This window comes from Diabrotica virgifera, chromosome 1 (assembly GCF_917563875.1).
Source record: "Diabrotica virgifera virgifera chromosome 1, PGI_DIABVI_V3a".
NCBI classification, from domain to species: domain Eukaryota; kingdom Metazoa; phylum Arthropoda; class Insecta; order Coleoptera; family Chrysomelidae; genus Diabrotica; species Diabrotica virgifera.
Window position 1 is genome coordinate 291871594 of NC_065443.1, and position 19350 is coordinate 291890943.

The 19350-nt window shown below is 32.5% G+C and overlaps 1 protein-coding gene across 3 annotated transcripts in view; it reads left to right on the forward strand.

Annotated features, from left to right (window-relative positions):
• Positions 1 to 19350, forward strand: part of LOC126879148 (zinc finger protein 883-like) — a 45897-nt gene that overhangs the window by 17908 nt on the left and 8639 nt on the right. The window contains exon 2 of one of the 3 annotated variants that reach the window (XR_007695991.1): positions 16857 to 18526. Coding sequence is in view for 2 of the 3 variants with exons in the window: in XM_050642143.1 (XP_050498100.1) it covers positions 4283 to 5349 (1067 nt within the window). In the remaining variant the exon portion in view is untranslated. Of the gene's footprint in view, positions 1 to 4282; positions 7394 to 16856; positions 18685 to 19350 lie in introns of those variants that run through there. The other 2 variants (XM_050642144.1, XM_050642143.1) reach the window with 2 other exon arrangements.

The following is a 19350-nucleotide window of genomic DNA, read 5'->3' on the forward strand; positions in this document are numbered from 1 at the left end:
GCTATCCATTGACTTGAAGGAAAGAAAGGACAGAAAGGACATATGCATTACAAATTTACTATAACGCAAAACATTTACAATATAATTACTCATCGGAACAATTAGTCGAACTGATTGCAAGACATTTCGAAGAAACGCTGGAAGACCATATCACATTGCAAAACTACAAAGACATAGATAGTTTATGCCAATTCCTACAAATAAGAGAATTGCGTTTAAGAGAAAGAAAATCAAGAAGGTCGCGAGAAGATTACAGGCCCCGAGAAACACAGGAGTACAGAGATAGAAATGAAAATAGGAGGGACGATACAAGACGAGATTTTAATCCCAGAAGGGAAAACGAAAATAGAGACAACGGAAGAGGAAATTATGAACAAAGAAATAGGCAATGGAATGAGGACAGAAATCGAGAATACCAGAATAGAAACACCACACGCTCAAATCAAGAAAACAGAAATAATGGTAGACAAAATGAACAGGGATATCGAGAAAACCGAAACAGATCCGACAGACCAAGAGAAAATAGAAGAGAAGTAAATAATACCCAGACAGATGAATATGACGGAGAGAGACATTATGACGAAAATATAAACAACGATGAGCAACCGGCGTTTTTTCACGACGGCGCTCACTAAAAACCAAAAATCAAACAGGAATTTTTTGTAACCCCAAGGAGTTTATTAAATTGGCAAGAAACAACGAAAAGAAAAATGGAGTTAATTTAAAATTTGTGGATGGATTTATCAACGAGAAACCAATTAAAATTATGATAGACACTGGATCTGAAATAACATTGGTCAACAGAAAACTAATAGAAGAAGTTAACTTAACAAATTTAATTTACAAAATACCTAGGGTAAATTTAGTGGGCGCAAACAAACGGACATTGGCAACTATAAATGAAGGCATACGAGTAATGGTACGACTGGGTAAGAAGATGTATGCACTACAATGTGTAATAATGCCAAACATGTCACATGACATGATAGTAGGAGTTGACGAATTGGCAGAAAAACGTGTAGTGATAGATTTTAAAAATAATACGATGAATCTAACAGAAGAAAAAGAAGAAGAACAGGACAAGGAACAGGAGAAACAAAATACGGACGAATCAGGTAAAGAACAAACAGTGGAAATGAATTTGGCAACGAAGCAAGGACAAAGAAGAAAAGGGAGAAAAAGTCAGAAAAAGACAAAAGAAAATGAAACCTGTGGCTCCTCAAAAGAAGAGTTGAGCCCAGAAGAAGAAAATTTGAGAGTATCAGAAACAAAGGAAACCTGGGATTCCTCAAAAGAAGAGACGAGCTCAGGAGAAGAAGAAATAAAGCAAAAAAAATGAAAGCGAAAAAGATATGATCGAAACAGTGGCATTTGAAGAGGAGGCATATGAAAACGTGGATGCAGAATACACGGTAAAAGTATGTGAAAAATCTGAGGAAAAAGACAGAAGATTAATATGGGAAAAAGGGAAAGACAACATAATAGCCGACACTCTAACACAGGATGAGGACACTGAAAATAAGGAAACAATTACTCTACAGGTGGGACTAATTAGAGTAATACAAGAAGAAGGGGTATAAGACGTAGATTAAAGTAAGGAAATATACAGGGAGTTGGTTTTGCCTCGAGAAAATTTATTTAAAAATGCAGATAAATTTTATCGAATACAAGGCGGGGATTTGTTATATTTCTATTTGATATGAAAATTAAATTTTGATAATTATAAACAAAATTCACTTTAATATAAAATATTTTTAATTTTCTCAACCTCGGGCATATAAATTTAAAACAACCTGTATACAACAAATTGTTATATGTAATTTTAAGAAGTGATTAGAATAAGCGTACGAAACTCGGAACAATGTGCTTAGAATAAACAAAGTGAATGACGCGTACCATTATCGTTTCTTCGCGGAAGGTCGATCATTAGCCTATGCTAAATAAAACTCAGTGAAATAGATGATAGTTCATTATCGTTTTTCGCGGAAGGTTTCGATCATTAGCCTATGCTAAATAAGACTCATTTGAAAGAGAGAATAGGTCATTAAAATTTGTAAATAGTTAGAAAGTATTTTAGAATGGGAATTAAATATTTTCTTTTGAAATCCATTAAGCATATTTAGAAAGATTAAAAATTGGTTTTGAGGAATATTACGAATGAGAGTTGGTGGTGGAAGATTGATTTGTGAATTTGGAAGGGATATTTAGAAAGTAGGGGAATGAATGAGAAAGTGAGATCAGAATGTTTTGAGCTGTCGAGAAGTGAAGTCGAGTAGTAGACGGTAGTGTTCGAGGAGTGGGAAAGCCGGTGTAGTTCCGTGAGTGTGGAGTATCTATCGTGGAACGAGAAGTAGGCCAGGTCGAGAGTAAAAGAACCTCCTTGAGCCCAGAGTGTCCCGGTAGCTGATAGCAGTTTCGAAAAAGGTAGAACACAGCATCACGACAAAAGCAGGAACGAGAGCTATTCGAGCTAGTTTTTCAAAGGAGAACATCACTGGAAGCCAGGACGAGGTTTGATCGCAGCCAAGGATAGCAGGAAAGGGTCTTGTGTGAGGACATTTTCAGTTCACCAGGAAAAGGTCAGTCTCATTTGTTTGGACATGAATGTATGGGTTTTTCGTATTAAATTCCACATAAAAAATTTAATAACATAATCAATAATATCAGAAAAGCTTCATCAAACTTAAATAGAGTTGTTCCTAATAACTCCTAATAGTTAAATGTTAATAAAAACTTTCAATTGAAAACCAAAAGGAAATAAGATTCCCATTTGTAAATGTTATGTTTAAGAATAATAAGAAATAGCAAATATTAAGCATTGATTGCCTTTTAAATAAAATAAAAAAATATTTTGATTATAATTGTAACCCATATGTGTATTTTTTTTACTCTTTTCTTTTCTATCCCGATTAGGAACCATTAAGAAATATTTAGAAGCCACGGAAGTAAGTAATTAATTTATAATTCGCCCTGAGATTGAAAACATATTGATATGTGATCTGGTTAATTAATTAGATTAGTATTAATACATTGATTAAATTAAGTAACATATAAGAATATTATCTCATATCAATAATAAATATCACATCAATATATATATATATATATATATATATATATATATATATATATATATATATATATATATAATATGTCAAAAAATCATAATTTAAAAATCGAATAACTTTTGTATTTTACATTTTTTTCTAATTCTGTAAATAAAGCAGTTTACAGAGGGTTAAAATATAGTTAATAACCCTGTACATTCACTGGGGCCGACCGACCGGCTCTGTCCCGTTATACAGCTAAACCGACTATAATAACTTTTATTTATACATATTCAATTTAGAATGTGTACTGATTTTCAGCCTTAGTAAATTGATTGCATTACCTTCGTAGGAAAGCAACTTTGATAACCTATCAGTAACCTCTGTTCTACGTTTCGCTTGACCGACCGCAGTATGTTTCTCTACACAATCACAGTAATCGACTGCGAAAAAATTAGCTTTAGTAAATTCAGAGAGATTTTTCTTGGACTATTAATTTAATCTCTGGATTGAAAAAGCAACTAATTTGCTGTCTTGACCTTGACCATTTACGTGAGAGGTCTAGTCTATGTAGAGTATGTAAGTATGGATTGCACACTAAGGAAAATTCTTACAAGTGTGAAATTTGTAAAGTAATTCTAAGATAAATAATGTGTACACTTATTTATGAAATTGATGGTCCTTTGATTGATCAATAATGAAACAATGCATAAAAAATATAACATTTTATTAATTTCCCCAGAATATAGCCAACTTGACATGTCTGCTGTAGAAACAACTTCCTTACAGGATAAATTTTAATGCACATAGCCCTTTAATCGTTTTAGTCCAGGTATTAATATAACTGTTTTCGTCAGTGCATCTTATCGTTTCGCCTTCCTTTTCCACATGGTTAGCAAATGCTCCAATTGTGTAGGTGTAGATAAACTTGCCGATAAGTCTGTCGCGTATGATAGCCGCCACGTTTCTGTGCTCTAGTGTGAACATTGCACTAGTGCTGTTGTTGTTCAGAATAGGACTTGGTATATTTCTGCAGCGATTGCCGTTTTTTAAAGTGTACCCAAACTTATTCGGAAAATTAGAGCTATTTTCTTGTGCATCTTAATAGACTTTAATTTTTTTCGGGTGGTTTTGTCGTAGTGTTGTTTTTACTTTGTTTATTTACTGTAGAGTTGCTACATTTTGTTCATGATCTGCCGCTTCCGCAAAGTTTTATAGTTTGGTTTTTGTTTTAGGTTTACGTCAAAACGAGGTTACAACGAAATCGGAAAGATCTTTAGTAACACACATACGAAAAAATTCGTTCAAGTGTGAAACATGTTTGAAGGAATTTACTGCATTAAAATTTTTAAAAAGGCATTTGCGAATACACACTGAGGACAAACCTTACAGGTGCAAAATTTGTTCAAAGCAATTTAGTCGAAATGAAAGTTTGAAAGTGCATTTAAGGATACATAATGGAGCAAAACCTTATAAGTGTGAAATTTGTTTTAAACAATTTAGACAAGATGGAAATTTGAAAAATCATTTAAGAATACACACTGGAGAAAAGCGGTACATCTGCAAAATTTGTTATAAGCGATTTAGTGAAGCAGGAGCTTTGAAAAGTCATTTAAGAATACACACTTTAGAAAAGCGTTACCAGTGCGAAATTTGTCTTAAGCAATTTATTGAAGCAGGAAACTTGAGAAAGCATTTAAGAATACACACTGGGGAAAAGCCTTACAAGTGCAAAATTTGTTTTAAGCAATTTAGTGTACATGATAGTTTGAGAAAGCATTTAAGGATACACACTGATGAAAAACCTTACAAGTGTGAGATTTGTTCTAAGCAATTTAGTCGAGATGACCATTTGAAAACGCATTTAAGGATACACACTAAAGAAAAGCCCTACAAGTGCGAAGTGTGTTTTAAGCAATTTAGTGAAGCAGGAACTTTGAAAAGGCATTTAAGGGTACACACTGGAGAAAAACCTTACAAGTGCGAAATATGTTTTAAGCAATTTAGTGTAGCAGGAAATTTGAGAAAGCATTTAAGAATACACTCTAAAGAAAAGCCTTACAAGTGCGAAGTTTGTTTTAAGCAATTTAGTGAAGCAGGGAATTTGAGAAAGCATTTAAGGATTCACACTGGGCAGAAACCGTACAAGTGTGAGATTTGTTCTAAGCAATTTAGTCGAGACGACCATTTGAAAAAGCATTTAAGGATACATACTGCAGCAAAGTCATATGTGTCGAAACTTGTTTTAAGCAGTTTAGTGCAAACTGAAAATTCGTTAATTAACTATATAGATGGGAAATAAGCCACAATTAAATTGAAAAAAAATATTTTATTAACGTTTCGACGTCCAAATTACTTACTTACTTACTTACTTACTTAAGCCGTCCTCTTGTACCTTACGGTGTCGAGGTAAGTGGAGAAATGAGACGTCTCCATGCCTTTCGGTCGGTAGCTAGTCTTTCTGCTTCTCTCCACCCAATATTTCTTTTTCCGCAAGCCTTTCCAATATTTGCATTCCACGTTCTTGCTGGCCTGCCTCTTCGTCGTTTGTTGTCAGATGCCGCTTTCCATACCCTCTTTACAGTTCTACCTTCACTCATTCTCGCCATATGTCCGAACCACGTTAACTGTTTCGTTTCAAGTCTGTCCTTCCAACACCGCACCTTTCACGTATGTCTTCATTTCTTATACGATCACGTCTGGTCACCCTCTGGTCACCCCGGATACCGCACGTACATATCGCATTTCGCATGCTTGAATTTTACTACGGATGTTGTCGTTCACTGTCCACGTTTCACTACCGTAGAGTAGCACCGGCTCGTATACGGTTTGAAATACTTTCATTTTTGTTTTCAGTCTTACTTCTTTCTTCCTAATAAAACTTTTATTTAGTGCATAGTATAATTTTGTTGCACTCATTACCCTGCTGTTTATTTCTGGTTCTATATTTCCTTGCCCATTCATTGTTGATCGTAGATACTTGAAGTCCTCAACTTGTGTAATGGTCTCATTATTCAACTTAACATTTATATTTTCTTGTGTTTTCGATATTACTAAAGCTTCTGTTTTTTCAATATTTATTTTCATCCCAAATTTCTTAAAGGCTTCATTCCAAACATTCACATTCACTTGCAAGTCTTACATTTACATCCCGACGCCCGTGTGCACCGCACACCCTGCATAATAGGTAAAGCCGCCTCTGGTCTTATGATTCTATATATTAATAATATAGGTATGCAAAGTCCGCAGATAGTGTGCTCCTTTTTTTATTAAACAAAATGGCGCCCTAAAATCGTGTTTTTCCAATTTTTGCTCTATAACTCCGAAGATTATAACTTTACCCCAAAAACTACCAAACAAAAATTCACCGTAATTAAATTCTGCATAGAGAAATGTTCTTCCCGATTTACTTCGTCGAATATTTTCCTCGGAAAATGCGGGTTTTTCAACAAAATCTTTATTTTTCAACTAAAATTTTAGATTAGTAATTATTTATCAATATTTAAATAACTTGATGATATAAAAGCCCATTTGGTATAGATTATATTTCCAGAAGCCAATGGAAATTGAATAAACGGTTTAGCAACAATTAAATTGTTAATTAAAAATTTACGGTCGCTATAGTAACCACAATAATTATGATGCCTAAGAGTAACTATGATTTTTGTATAAAAAGTAACTAGACCTATCTAATGCACTTTACAGAATTGAAATTGGAATATTTAAGCGGCCTCAGGAATATTTTAAAATTATAAACAATTTTTTGGCTTATAAACAAATATAATATCTCGGGAAATATTAAATTAAATTATGAAAACGATATTGGAAAGAACATACAATGACACTTCTTTTAAAAGAAAAAACGTTTAATTTCGACGAGTGGTTCCTGAGATACAACTGGTCAAAGTTGAGCGGCATGTACTGCAAAGATATAAGTAATAGGATGGTAATTTACGAACCATCACCTTTTAATTTCAATCCTCTTTCTCCACACAAATTTTCATATCTTTAAAAAATTGGAAAAGATTGTAAGACTTGTACACAGTTCTAAATAGGTCAAAACGGCAAACAGGTGTATGTTCTCAAAAAACTTTTGATAGTGTGTAAAAAATGTTTTATTATCAGCTAAGTACTTTCCACTTCCCGTCTACCTGAACAATTTGATTTTTTCTGAAGAGATTAATATATTCAAAACAATTTACTAACATATCAAAAATTGTAAATATAGATTGTAGCAATAAAATTTACCCTGTATTTAAGAAATTTTGTTAAAACAAAGCAGGCATGTTTGTTAAAACAAAACAAACATGTTTGTTTTGTTGTTATTTTGTTTTAAATCCTGTAGATTTAAGTAATTATTGTATATTATAATTGAAAAAAGAAAAGAACAAAAAAAAGAGAAAAAGAAAAGAAAAAAAAACAAAAAAAATAAAAAATGCAAAAAAAAACAAAAAAAATAAAAAATGCAAAAAAAAAACTAAGAAGATGTAAACCTCCGCGAGGATGAATCGGGTTTACGTCTTAGCGTAGTAAAAAAACAATTTATAAAAAATAACAATAAAGAAATTAATAAAAAAAAACAAATTAACAATATAAAAAAAATTCAAAAAAAAATACAAAAAAAAAATAAAAATTTACAAAAAAAAATGAACAACCAAAACAGAGTATTATTTAGATAATAATTGTAGATAATAATGTTAGTTTGTTATGTATTTAGAGTTAGAAATACAGAAAAAATTCCTCTGATTGAAAAATCAAATTTGTTTGTTTTTAAAATAACAAAATGTCTGGCTAATTGGCTCGGCCAAGGCCATCAAATTCACTCAAAAAAAAAAGTACTTTCAACACATAACGTGCCATCATCAGAGCTTCGTCCTCTTATAAAACCTTCATAGAAGAGCAATTGCTAAACGACACAATATAAAACATGGATACTGGGCAAAAGCCACAGATATCGGGTATAACAACCCTTTAAAGTGAATAATATCACATCTAAATTCTTTTATAAATTAAAAAGACAACATGGCTGAGTCAAACCATTTTGAGCCCACGTGAACAGCAGAACAGCTGTCCTCCCCGAATTACGAAGGTGTGTCCCGGCGTCCCGGACAAGGTTTCCGGGCCATCCGCATTTTCAACATTTTGGTAAAATTCTATTTTGAAATTTTGAATATGTTATTCTTCCAAGAAATCACATCACACTGAATTGGTGGGACGAGAAAATATTTGGTTTTTAAAGGCTTTCTTCTTCTTTCTCTGATTTTTAAGCCAATTCATCAATTGTTCAACAAATATGATAGTAAGATGTAATCAGCATAAAAATGTTCTGAAGCTGTTTTCTTATGACATGTTTGACAATTATATTTTTGATGGGATTAAGCCACAATTGATTGTAATGAAAATTTTTTTATTACTTAGAAATCCAGTGGAATTTATACATTTGAGGTCATGTGAATAAAAATATCAACTAAAGCAACATTACACTGATAACAGATCCCATGGGCTGTTTTCACTTCGTTGCTACAGATACACATAAATGTCAATTTTGAAGTTTCACATAAATTAATAGGTATAAATTCAACATGTCAAAAGCAAATTTTTTTTTTTTTTTTTATTTTGTTATCAGCATCAACCACTTTGGGTTATTAGCTGTACTGTCATTGATACATGGGTACTTAAATCTAATAACATTTTGACTATTACATAAGGTCACATTTAGGTAACAATATCATAATTTACAAATTAAGAATTATAAAATGTTAACAGTGGTTATAGTTTGCTTAAAACATTAATGTCTTTCAAATAATTAAACAAATGCTTACAGTGTGATCCTAAGACTGCTTTTATATTGAGCGGTATGGAGTGTTTTTGTCTTTCATTAAGATATTTAGGACACTCTATTAATATATGTGTTACATTGATGTCGCAATTACACAGGTCACAAGTAGGGCGATTTGACTTAGAGATTAGGTAGCTGTGAGTAAGTCTGCTATGCCCTATGCGTAAACGATTTAGCTTCACAAACAGCTGGCGATTTAGGTCTATCTCACACCAAGGTTCAATTGAGGGCTTTATTGTGTGTAGAGATGATTGTGAAAGATTCCATTCGTTTTCCCATTTGTTTAACACTTTTTCTTTAAGGAATGGTTTGTAATCGGAAACAGGCACTAAGTTCACTAACACTGAAGACGCACTGTGTATTGCTTCTCTGGCATGGAAATCTGCTTTTTCGTTTCCTTGAAGTCCAATGTGTGATGGAACCCATATAAAGCTTACTTGCTGCATCATGTTCTTCAGTAAATGTAATTGTTCTTTTATTAAAATACTTATAGGATTACTTGTATATAACTGTTCTATCGTATGTAATGCACTGAGAGAGTCGGTAATTATGACAGATTTTGGAATTTTTTGAGTACGAATGTGAATGAGGGCTTGCAGAATTGAATATAGTTCTCCAGAGTAAATACTGCAAGTGGAAGATAATTTAAATTGTAATATAGTGTTTGAATCTACAGCTGCCGATCCCACACCATCAGCAGTCTTAGATGAATCTGTATAAATATAACAATGACCTGGGAAGGAAGCAAGTATGTTGAGAAAAGATTGATTAATTGTTGCATGGGGGGTATCAAGCTTATTGTATTTAGAAAGAGTTAGATCACATATTGCAGGAGGAAAGGTCCAGGGCGGAGGAGTAACTGTATTTGTCTGATTAAAAAATTTTGGGAATTGAATATTATTGAGAGAGAGATATTTTCTGATTCTCTCGTAAAAGGGGGGGTTAGTTCTTTTTTTATTTACATAAGTTTCTTTGAAACGTTCTGCAATAGTGTGGTGGAAAGTGGGATGCGATTCTATTGCATATATGGATGATGCGTAGGCTAATGACAAGTACATTCTTCGGAAATTTAAAGGTGGTTCTCCGGTTAAACATTGTAAACTATTAATGGGGCTAGTACAGAATGCTCCTGTGGCTATTCTTAATGCTGTATTTTGTATGACTTCTAGTTGAGCAAGAAGTGTCTTCTTTGCAGATGAGTATACAATTGATCCATAATCGAGTTTGGATCGTACTAGAGATTTGTAAATAAGAATCAAACTTTTACAATCTGAACCCCAATTACGATTGCACAGTGTACGCATTAAATTGAGACCAGATTGACAGGATTGTTTAATGTCCATAATGTGGTACTTCCAAGATAGTTTTTTATCAAAGATCATTCCTAGAAATTTTAAGTGTTCCACATAAGTTAAGTTGTTTCCATATAACTGAAGATCTGGAGTTGTAGACTGCCGTTTTTTTGAAAATAAAATACATTTAGTTTTGGTTGTAGAGAATTGCAATCCTACAGCTTTCGACCAGTTTTCAAGGTGATTTAATGCACATTGTAATTTTTTCTGTATAGAAAGAATATTTTTTCCTCTTGAATATATAACTAAATCGTCAGCGTATAATCTCGCTTTAACAAGTTTTGGAAAGTTTTCTAAGATTTTGTTTATTGCTACTAAGAATAGTGTTGAACTAATAACAGATCCTTGAGGTGTTCCATTTGTTTGGTCTTTAGTGCTGGATAGTGTACCATTTATCTTAACCTTAAATTGTCTCTTACTAAGAAAATTTTGAATGAAATATAGCATGTTACCTTTGACGCCCCACTGACTTAGTGTGTTAAGAATGTCGTATCTCCAAGCCATGTCAAACGCTTTTGTTATATCGAAAAAAACCGCAAGACATTCCTGTCCAATTGCAAACGATTCATTTATCTCGGATTCTAGGTCAATTAAATTATCTATAGTGGATCTGTTCCTGCGAAACATTGATTATTAATTTATTATTTTCCAAAAACTACCTTAGTCTATTATTCACCATTTTTTCCAAGATTTTACACATTGTGTTGGTAAGCGAAATTGGCCTATAGGATTCGGGATCAGTTCGTGGTTTATTTGGTTTTAGTAATGGAACTATTATCGCCTGCGTCCATTTTGTGGGAAACTCATTATTAGTCCAAATTCTGTTGTATAGGTTAAGAAGATATTGTTTTCCATTATCTGGTAGATTTTGTAAGAAACTAACAGGAATATCGTCTGGTCCTGGCGCCGATTTTTTGCTGGTACTTAAAGAGTGATTAAGCTCTTCCATGGTAAATGTTATATTAAGAGGATTATCTTCAATGCAATTAAAATCTATTAATTTATTTTCCGAAATCATCTTGGTATTGATAAATTCTTTAGAAAAGTTGTTATTGCTGGAGTTCATTTCAAATTGTTTTGCTAATAAATCTGCTATTTCGTTATTAGATGTTACTATCTGTTTGTTATTGCATAGAAATGGAATCTTTTTATAGGTATTACTTCCAGATATTTTTCTAACTTTTTCCCATACGGTGCTTATAGGCATAGTGGAATTAATAGAGGACATAAATTCTTGCTAAGATTTTTTTCTGTTCTTTTTAGTTATATATCTAGCTTGAGCCCGTAACTTCTTATATTCTATAGTATTTTCAAGTGTTTTGTGACGTTTCAATTTGTTAAAGGATTTTTTATATTTCTTTATTATATCAGTACACTCTGCGTTCCACCATGGTAATGAATTTCTTTTATGTAGAGTTTGTGTTTTACCTATATGATTTTCACCGGCAAGATGGATTAATGATATAAACGAATTCAAAAGTTCATCTATATGATGATTTTCGGTGACTTCTTTTAAGCTATGGCAGTTCTGTTGAATATACTTTTTGAATAAATACCAATCGGCTTTCTTTAGATTCCATTTTGGAATTGGGGTTGTATTAGTATCTTCATAATTACTGTTAAAAGAGACTTTAATAGGATAATGATCACTTCCAAATAAAAACGGAATTACATCCCATGAAAACTTTGCTGACAGTACAGGATCACATAATGACAGGTCGATAGCTGATGAAGTACCTGTATGAATATTATATCTTGTTGATTGTCCATCATTCAGTACATTTAGGTTTTTTGAGGTAATTATGTTTTCTAAAATTTTGCCCTTGGAATTTATTCCAAGAGATCCCCATATTGGATTATGGCTGTTAAAATCACCAACGATTATTCTGGGAGTGGGAATCTGATCTAATACATCTGAAATATCTGCTTCTGTGATAGGTAAGTCAGGTGGAATATAAATATTACAGATATTCATTTTTTGTGGAAAGGACACTGATACTCCTACTACTTCTAAATTACTATTGATTACTAATGCTTCTGATTCATATTTTTTGTTAACATACGTAACAACTCCTCCACTAGCGATATTTGCGTTGTCTCGGTTTTTATGGAAACAAGAATAATTCTTCATGTCATAACTATGATATCCTTTAAAGTTTGTTTCTTGTAAACATATTATTGATGGTGAGATTATTGAACATAAATGTTTAAGCATTTCTAAACGGGGATAAAACCCGTTAACATTCCATTGTAGTATCGGTTCGAAGATTTTAGTTTATTTCTGGAGCTGAATTTGTCGAACAATCACTATCTTGATAAGCGGGATCGTCTAGCATTTTTTCGATTTTGTTTATTAATTTAGTGCATTTAGTTTTCATGCTTTTTTCTGTAAAATATGGCTTAATTGTTGTTAACATGTAAATAAAGTTGGGTATATCCGTTGTGTATGTTTATAATAAACTAATGGGATCAGTCGAGCTAGTATAATTTTCAAAAAAGTCAAGTGTTTGTTCATATGTTAAGTTAAAATTATTTGACGTATCGTGAAATACTGTTTTTGTTGGCATCATTATTTCCTGAATTGATCTGGTAGATTCAGTTTGCTTTTTTTGTTTCTTTTTGGTTTGTGTTGGTACTTTAAATTCTTTATTTAATTCTTCAGTGGGAGATGGAGTAGTATTAATTTCCGAAATTGTTCTCTTATTGGTCGTTGACTGATCCTTAGATATACAATTAGTTTCCATAATTAATACGGGGGGCATTAAATTAGTATCTGTTTGTTGGTTAAGTGAAGGTTCGGCACTAGAATTACTGACTGGATGATTTGGTTCCATTTCTAGGGGTGATGGAATAGACTTGGGGGATTCTTGTGGTTGTTGTTGTATTGGTTGTTGTTGTATTGGTTGTTGTTGTATTGGTTGTTGTTGTATTGGTTGTGGTTGTATTGGTTGTTGTTGTATTGGTTGTTGTTGTTGTATTGGTTGTTGTTGTATTGGTTGTTGTTGCATTGGTTGTTGTTGTATTGGTTGTTGTTGTATTGGTTGTTGTTGTATTGGTTGTTGCGGTTGGTGTTGGATATGAGAGGAATCATTTTGTTGATTATGATTTGAACAATTTGCTGCAACGTGACCTGTGTTCTTACAGATAAAACATGAAGGTTTATCTAAACTTAAATATATGCGATACGAAGTTTGATCATATGTCATTAAGAAAGAAGAGGGAAGGTCTATATCTACAAGTGGTTGAATATAAGTTTGTCTTCTAAAACTGAGGACTTGTTGAAATTCTGGAAGTTGACTACCGATTCTAAGGAAGGTTAAAGGTGACATTAATTTAAGACCAAATTTGGTTAACTCATTCTCTATTAGAATATGTGGAATAGAGGGGCAAACACCCGATAGTAACAGTCTTTCGTTTGGAGTTATCAGTTTTCGTGCTTTTAGATTTTCGCCTTTAATTGTTATTTCTGCTGGACCGGACATAAATTTTTCCACCAGGGATTCGCTGGAGAGATAAATACATATTCTGTTATTTGATAGCCTTGATGAAAATAAAATATTCCGTGGATGAACAACTTCACCAAGTGCTATTAAGTACTGTTCTATTTTAGTATCAGATAGCGAATTAAATAAAATTGCTTGCAGCTTTGAAGGAAATTGAATTGAAGAAGCATTGTTAAGCACAGTTGAATATGAGGTTTTGTTTTGAGGTTGTTGATGATCTTCAGTCATGATTGTTGACAAATTAGTTAGGTCGGATCTGGTATCATTTGGTATACTCATTAGTAATTATAAACCAGTTTCAGAACCAGAACTAGTTCCGAGAACTGGCCTTTCGGCCGTCACTTAACCTTACAAACGGTATGCTTTGTAATGTTTTGAATAAATAAATAATAAAAACTCACTGGTTTATTCCGTAAGGTAACTGCACTATATACTATTACTTTTTGCTTATTTTCAAGTTTATTTGGATATAAACTACTTGAAAAAAGATGATTTTTTGGGACTGAAATGTAAACACAGTTTGTGTTACCATGTTCAGGACCGGACTCCAGCAAAAAAATTCTTTCGAATAATCCTCGAACATTGATAAATCCTCAAAAATTTAATAACAGATTTCTCAAGCTGGCTGCTTATTAGAAACAGACCGACGCCGTAGGTGGAGGCAAGCAACAAGCTTTTGAAATCTGTTATTAAATTTTTTGTCAATTATCAATGTCCTACTACTCATAATTAATTTTTTATATTATTAACTTAAGGTTATATTTACATGGAAATCCATCAGTTGATTTTATAATTTTTCTCAAAGTTTGAGAACGATTTCCGGATTGAAAGTCCAGACGTCAAAAATTAACAAAAATGTAATTACCATTACAACCAATTGTGGCTTAATCCCATCAAAAATATCATTGTCAACATAAAAATGTCCCCGATTTCAGGTATCTATTTTTTTCAGCATTGTCCCGAATTCGACTGAATTTGAATTGGTTACACTAACCATGCTGTATATTACAAATTTTATATTATTTGCTATTTCATTATTTCGAACATTTTCTCTCTCATATACCTACTATAAATGACTGGGACGTTTCGCCGTCGCCATTTCGCCGTCGCCGTCGAGCCACTTCGCCGTCGGCCGTTTCGCCGTCGAGCCAGTTCGCCGTCGGCCGTTTCGCCGTCGCCATCCCGGCATTGTTTAAGTTTACAAGAACGTGATAACATACTAACTTTTTTTATACTAAATGTCAGTGTAAATAAAATGCTGATGTTGGTAGTTAAACCAAGTTATATTTTCATATTCAACTATACATTGTTTTCGTCTGAAAAATAAAATTTTTACAGTATTAAAAATATGACTATTATCAGATTCCCGGAAATAAACAATATTGAGAAAAGGGATTTCAATTTCAATTGTTTTTGGTACATTCCATGTCAAATCACTCAGGCAAAAAATTTTGGATCTCCGATTTGTCTGAAAATTGGTATATAGCTTCTGCGGAACGTAAAAATAAGATATTTAAGGTCAAAAAATCTTCTTCTTTTTTTCTCAAAATGTTATTTTATGCGATTTTACAGTGATTTGGTGTTTATTTAAAAAAGTTTTCATTTTCTGTCGTAAAGTATCGATGAAAAACATAATATTTTAATAGAAAGGACTCAAAAATGTCATTAAATGGCATTATAACAAGTTATTTTGAATCAAAACAAGTTTTTGATCAAATTTTATAGTGTAAAAAACGTTAAAATACCGTTTTTTGCATTTTCCTCCATTCCCAAAATACATTATCATCGATTTGGCTGAAAATTTGCCCACAGATAGCCAAAAGATAGGACTTTAAGTGGTTAGAAGGATTTGAATTATATTACAATACCAAAAAAGTTGCATGCAATAATATCAGACTCAAAAGTATATATTAGTCTAGTCGGGATAACATTTGACCTTGAATGCCGAGCTGCCCAAAATTTTATTTTTCTGATCTTTAGGGGAGTCAACAGTAGCCTAAATTTAAAATCACGAATGAATTCCTCCGTTACGTTAGCAGCCATCTTGATTTTAAAGGAGAACCTGTTTTGCTCAATATCTCCGCCATTTTTAAATTTTCGACAAAAATGGTAGGAACTGAAATTGTTCCAAATAAATCGTATTTACAATTATTACAATTTCTTTTTAACAATTTTTGTCGTGAGGTCGATATTTTCGAGTTAATTTTACTTACAGTAGACGCCTATATTTTTGACTATAATATTGCATGTAACTTTTTTGGTATTGTATTATAATTCAAATCCTTCTCACCACTTAAAGTCCTATGTTTTGTCTATCTGTGGGCAAATTTTCAGCCAAATCGATTATGATGTATTTTGGGAATGGAGAAAAATGTAAAAAAACGGTATTTTAACGTTTTCTACACTATAAAATTTGATCAAAAGCTTGTCTTGAATCAAAGTAACTTATTATAATGCCATATAATGACATTTTTGAGTCCCTTCTATTAAAATAATATGTTTTCCATTGATACTTTACGATAGAAAATGCAAATTTGTATAAATAAACACCAAATCACTGTAAAATCGCATAAAATAACATTTTGAGAAAAAAAGAAGAAGAAATTTTTTTTGACCTTAAATATCTTATTTTTACGTCCCGTAGAAGCTATATACCAATTTTCAGACAAATCGGAGGTCCAAAATTTTTTTGCTCCAAAATTGAGTGATTTGAAATGGAATGGCCCTTTTACTGTATCAAAAATAAAAAACTTCATTATGCAAAAGTGTTCGAAATATAATCGTTCGAAAACCATTCAAAACTTATATACAAGTAATGGTGACGGCGAAATGGCTCGACGGCGAAACGGCGACGGCGAAATGGCTCGACGGCGAAACGGCGACGGCGAAATGGCGACGGCGAAATGTCCTAGACCCTACTATAATAGTATATAGGCATAGCCACCGTCCTCCACCGGCACCTTTAGAATCTGTGCACAAGACTTAGTTATCATCATCACCTGACCTTTTGTCATAGTGTGGTTTTTACTTTATTTATTTATTCTCAACTTGTTACATTCTATTTACGATCTGCCGTTTCTACATGCAACGTTTTATAGTTGGATTTTTATTTTAGGTTTACGTCAGAATGAAGTTAAAACGAAATGTGAAGGATCTTTGATAACACAAACACGAGAAAATTCGTACAAGTGTGAAACATGTTTGAAGGAATTTACTGTGTTAAGATCTTTAAAGAGGCATTTGCAAATACACACTGGGAACAAACCTTACAAGTGTGAAATTTGTTTTAAACAATTTGGTAAAGCAGAAGCTTTAAAAAGGCATTTGCAAATACACACTGGGAACAAACCTTACAAGTGCCAAATTTGTTTGAAGCAATTTAGAGATGGCAGTTTGAGAAAGCATTTAAGGATACACACTGGAGAAAAGCCGCACAAGTGCGAAATTTGTTTTAAGCAATTTAGTGAAGTAGGAAATTTGAAAAAGCATTTAAGAATACACTCTAAAGAAAAGCCTTATAAGTGCGAAATCTGTTTTAAGCAATTTAGTCGAAATGACCATTTGAAAGTGCATGTAAGGCTCCACACTGGAGAAAAGTCTTACAAGTGTGAAATTTGTTTTAAACAATTTAGTCAAGATGGCAGTTTGAGAAATCATTTAAGGATACACACTGGGGAAAAGCCTTACAACTGCGAAATTTGTTTGAAGCAATTTAGTCAAGCAGGTAGTTTGAAAAATCATATCAAATCGCACACTGGAGAAAAGCCTTATAAGTGCGAAATATGTTTTAAGCAATTTAGTGAAGCAGGAAATTTGAAAAAGCATTTAAGAGTGCACACTGGCGAAAAGCCTTACAAGTGTGAAATTTGTTTTAAACAATTCAGTCAAGATGGAAATTTGAAAGAGCATTTAAGAATACACACTTAAGAAAAGTCTTTAAAGTGTGAAATTTGTTCTAAACAATTTGGTCAAGATGAAACTTTCTACGAAAAAGCAACAGTCACAGTAAAACATCCACACCAAACCAATAAAAATAAGTAGAGGAATTAGGCAAGGGGACACAATATCCCCAAAATTATTTACACAAGCTATTGGAATATGTTTTGTAACGTTGGAAATTACGGGAATATGTAAAAAATTGACAGCAATGAGGAATGATATATGATAATTAGACTTAGGCAAATATGCAAATTGCATATTATGCATAAAAGATGCAAAAATATCCAATTTTGCATATTTTCATATAAATGTGCATAAAGTACATATAATTTGAAAGTTTGGTGTATATATTTTAATATTCATATAACAAATAGCTTGGAAATCTCAATATTTAATTTTGTTTTATAGACTCTTGGTATTCAAATTTTTGTTATCGGAACTAATAAAAGATACCGTCTTATGCATAATTTTGTCACGTTTTTTCCTTGATACAAGGGTTCCAAAATCTGCCAGTTTATATCACTATATAGTGGCCGGTTTCACCAACGACAATTAGTATTTTATTCTATGAATAAAGTTATTCGACCAATAAACTGGCATTACTCCATTTTACTAACGTCAAATAAGACTTATTTTATTTATTTATTAAATAAATAGTTAATCTTTTTTGTTTACTTCAATCATCAACTGGTCTAATTAATAAAAGAGGCTGCTTCCATATTTATCATTTATTTCCTAGGATTATATTGGATTACTACAAAAATACAAATTTTATCTCTTAACATAACATGTCTAACGTCTATCATCTGTCAGTTCTCTTCTTATTAGAAAAAGGACAGGAAGGAGGTTTTTAACGATCTACAACACCCTCCCTCGTTAAAAACCTTTTAAACATAGAGAATTCTTAAATATCGAAAAACTTATTACGGGTAGGCCTTTTGTAAGCCCATCAGCTTGCTCTTTAGAATTAATATACCTTAAATCTAAAATTCCCTTTTCCATACACTCAGGGCCGGTTGTTCGAACGCGAATCAACATTGATCACTATCAAATATTTAATTATTGTCACAACTGTCAATGTCAACTTTGGTTGGGTTGCTCAAAATATAGTTAATTATAATTATGAGATTAGTTAGTCAATTAACATAACAATTATTAACATAATTGATTAACTAATTTCATAATTGTCATCAATAATTATGTTTTCGGCAACCCAACCAAAGTTGACATTGACAGTTGTGACAGTAATTAGGTATTTGATAGTGATCAATGTTGATTAGCGTTCGAACAACCCGCCCTCAGTAACAAATCGATACTTTAAATCCATATGCTTCACTCTCTTGTTATTTCCCTGATTTTTCACAAGTGCTAAACACCCTTGGTTATCTTCAAAAATCGTTATTCGCTTCACTTCAATATTTAAATCAATTAATAATTTTCTTATAAATAAATTTTCTGTGACACAAGCACATAAAGCTACTAGTTCAGCTTCCGTTGTTGATAAAGTTATACAGTTTTGTTTTCTTGTTACCCATGATAACGAGCGATCCACAATTATTGGGATCAAAGCAATCCGTGGAAAAAATTACGTATGTCTTGTTTTAATCTGAAAGACAGCCGGAGTGTGACGTCACGAACAACTGCGGCTATATTCAGTGTTGTTATGATCA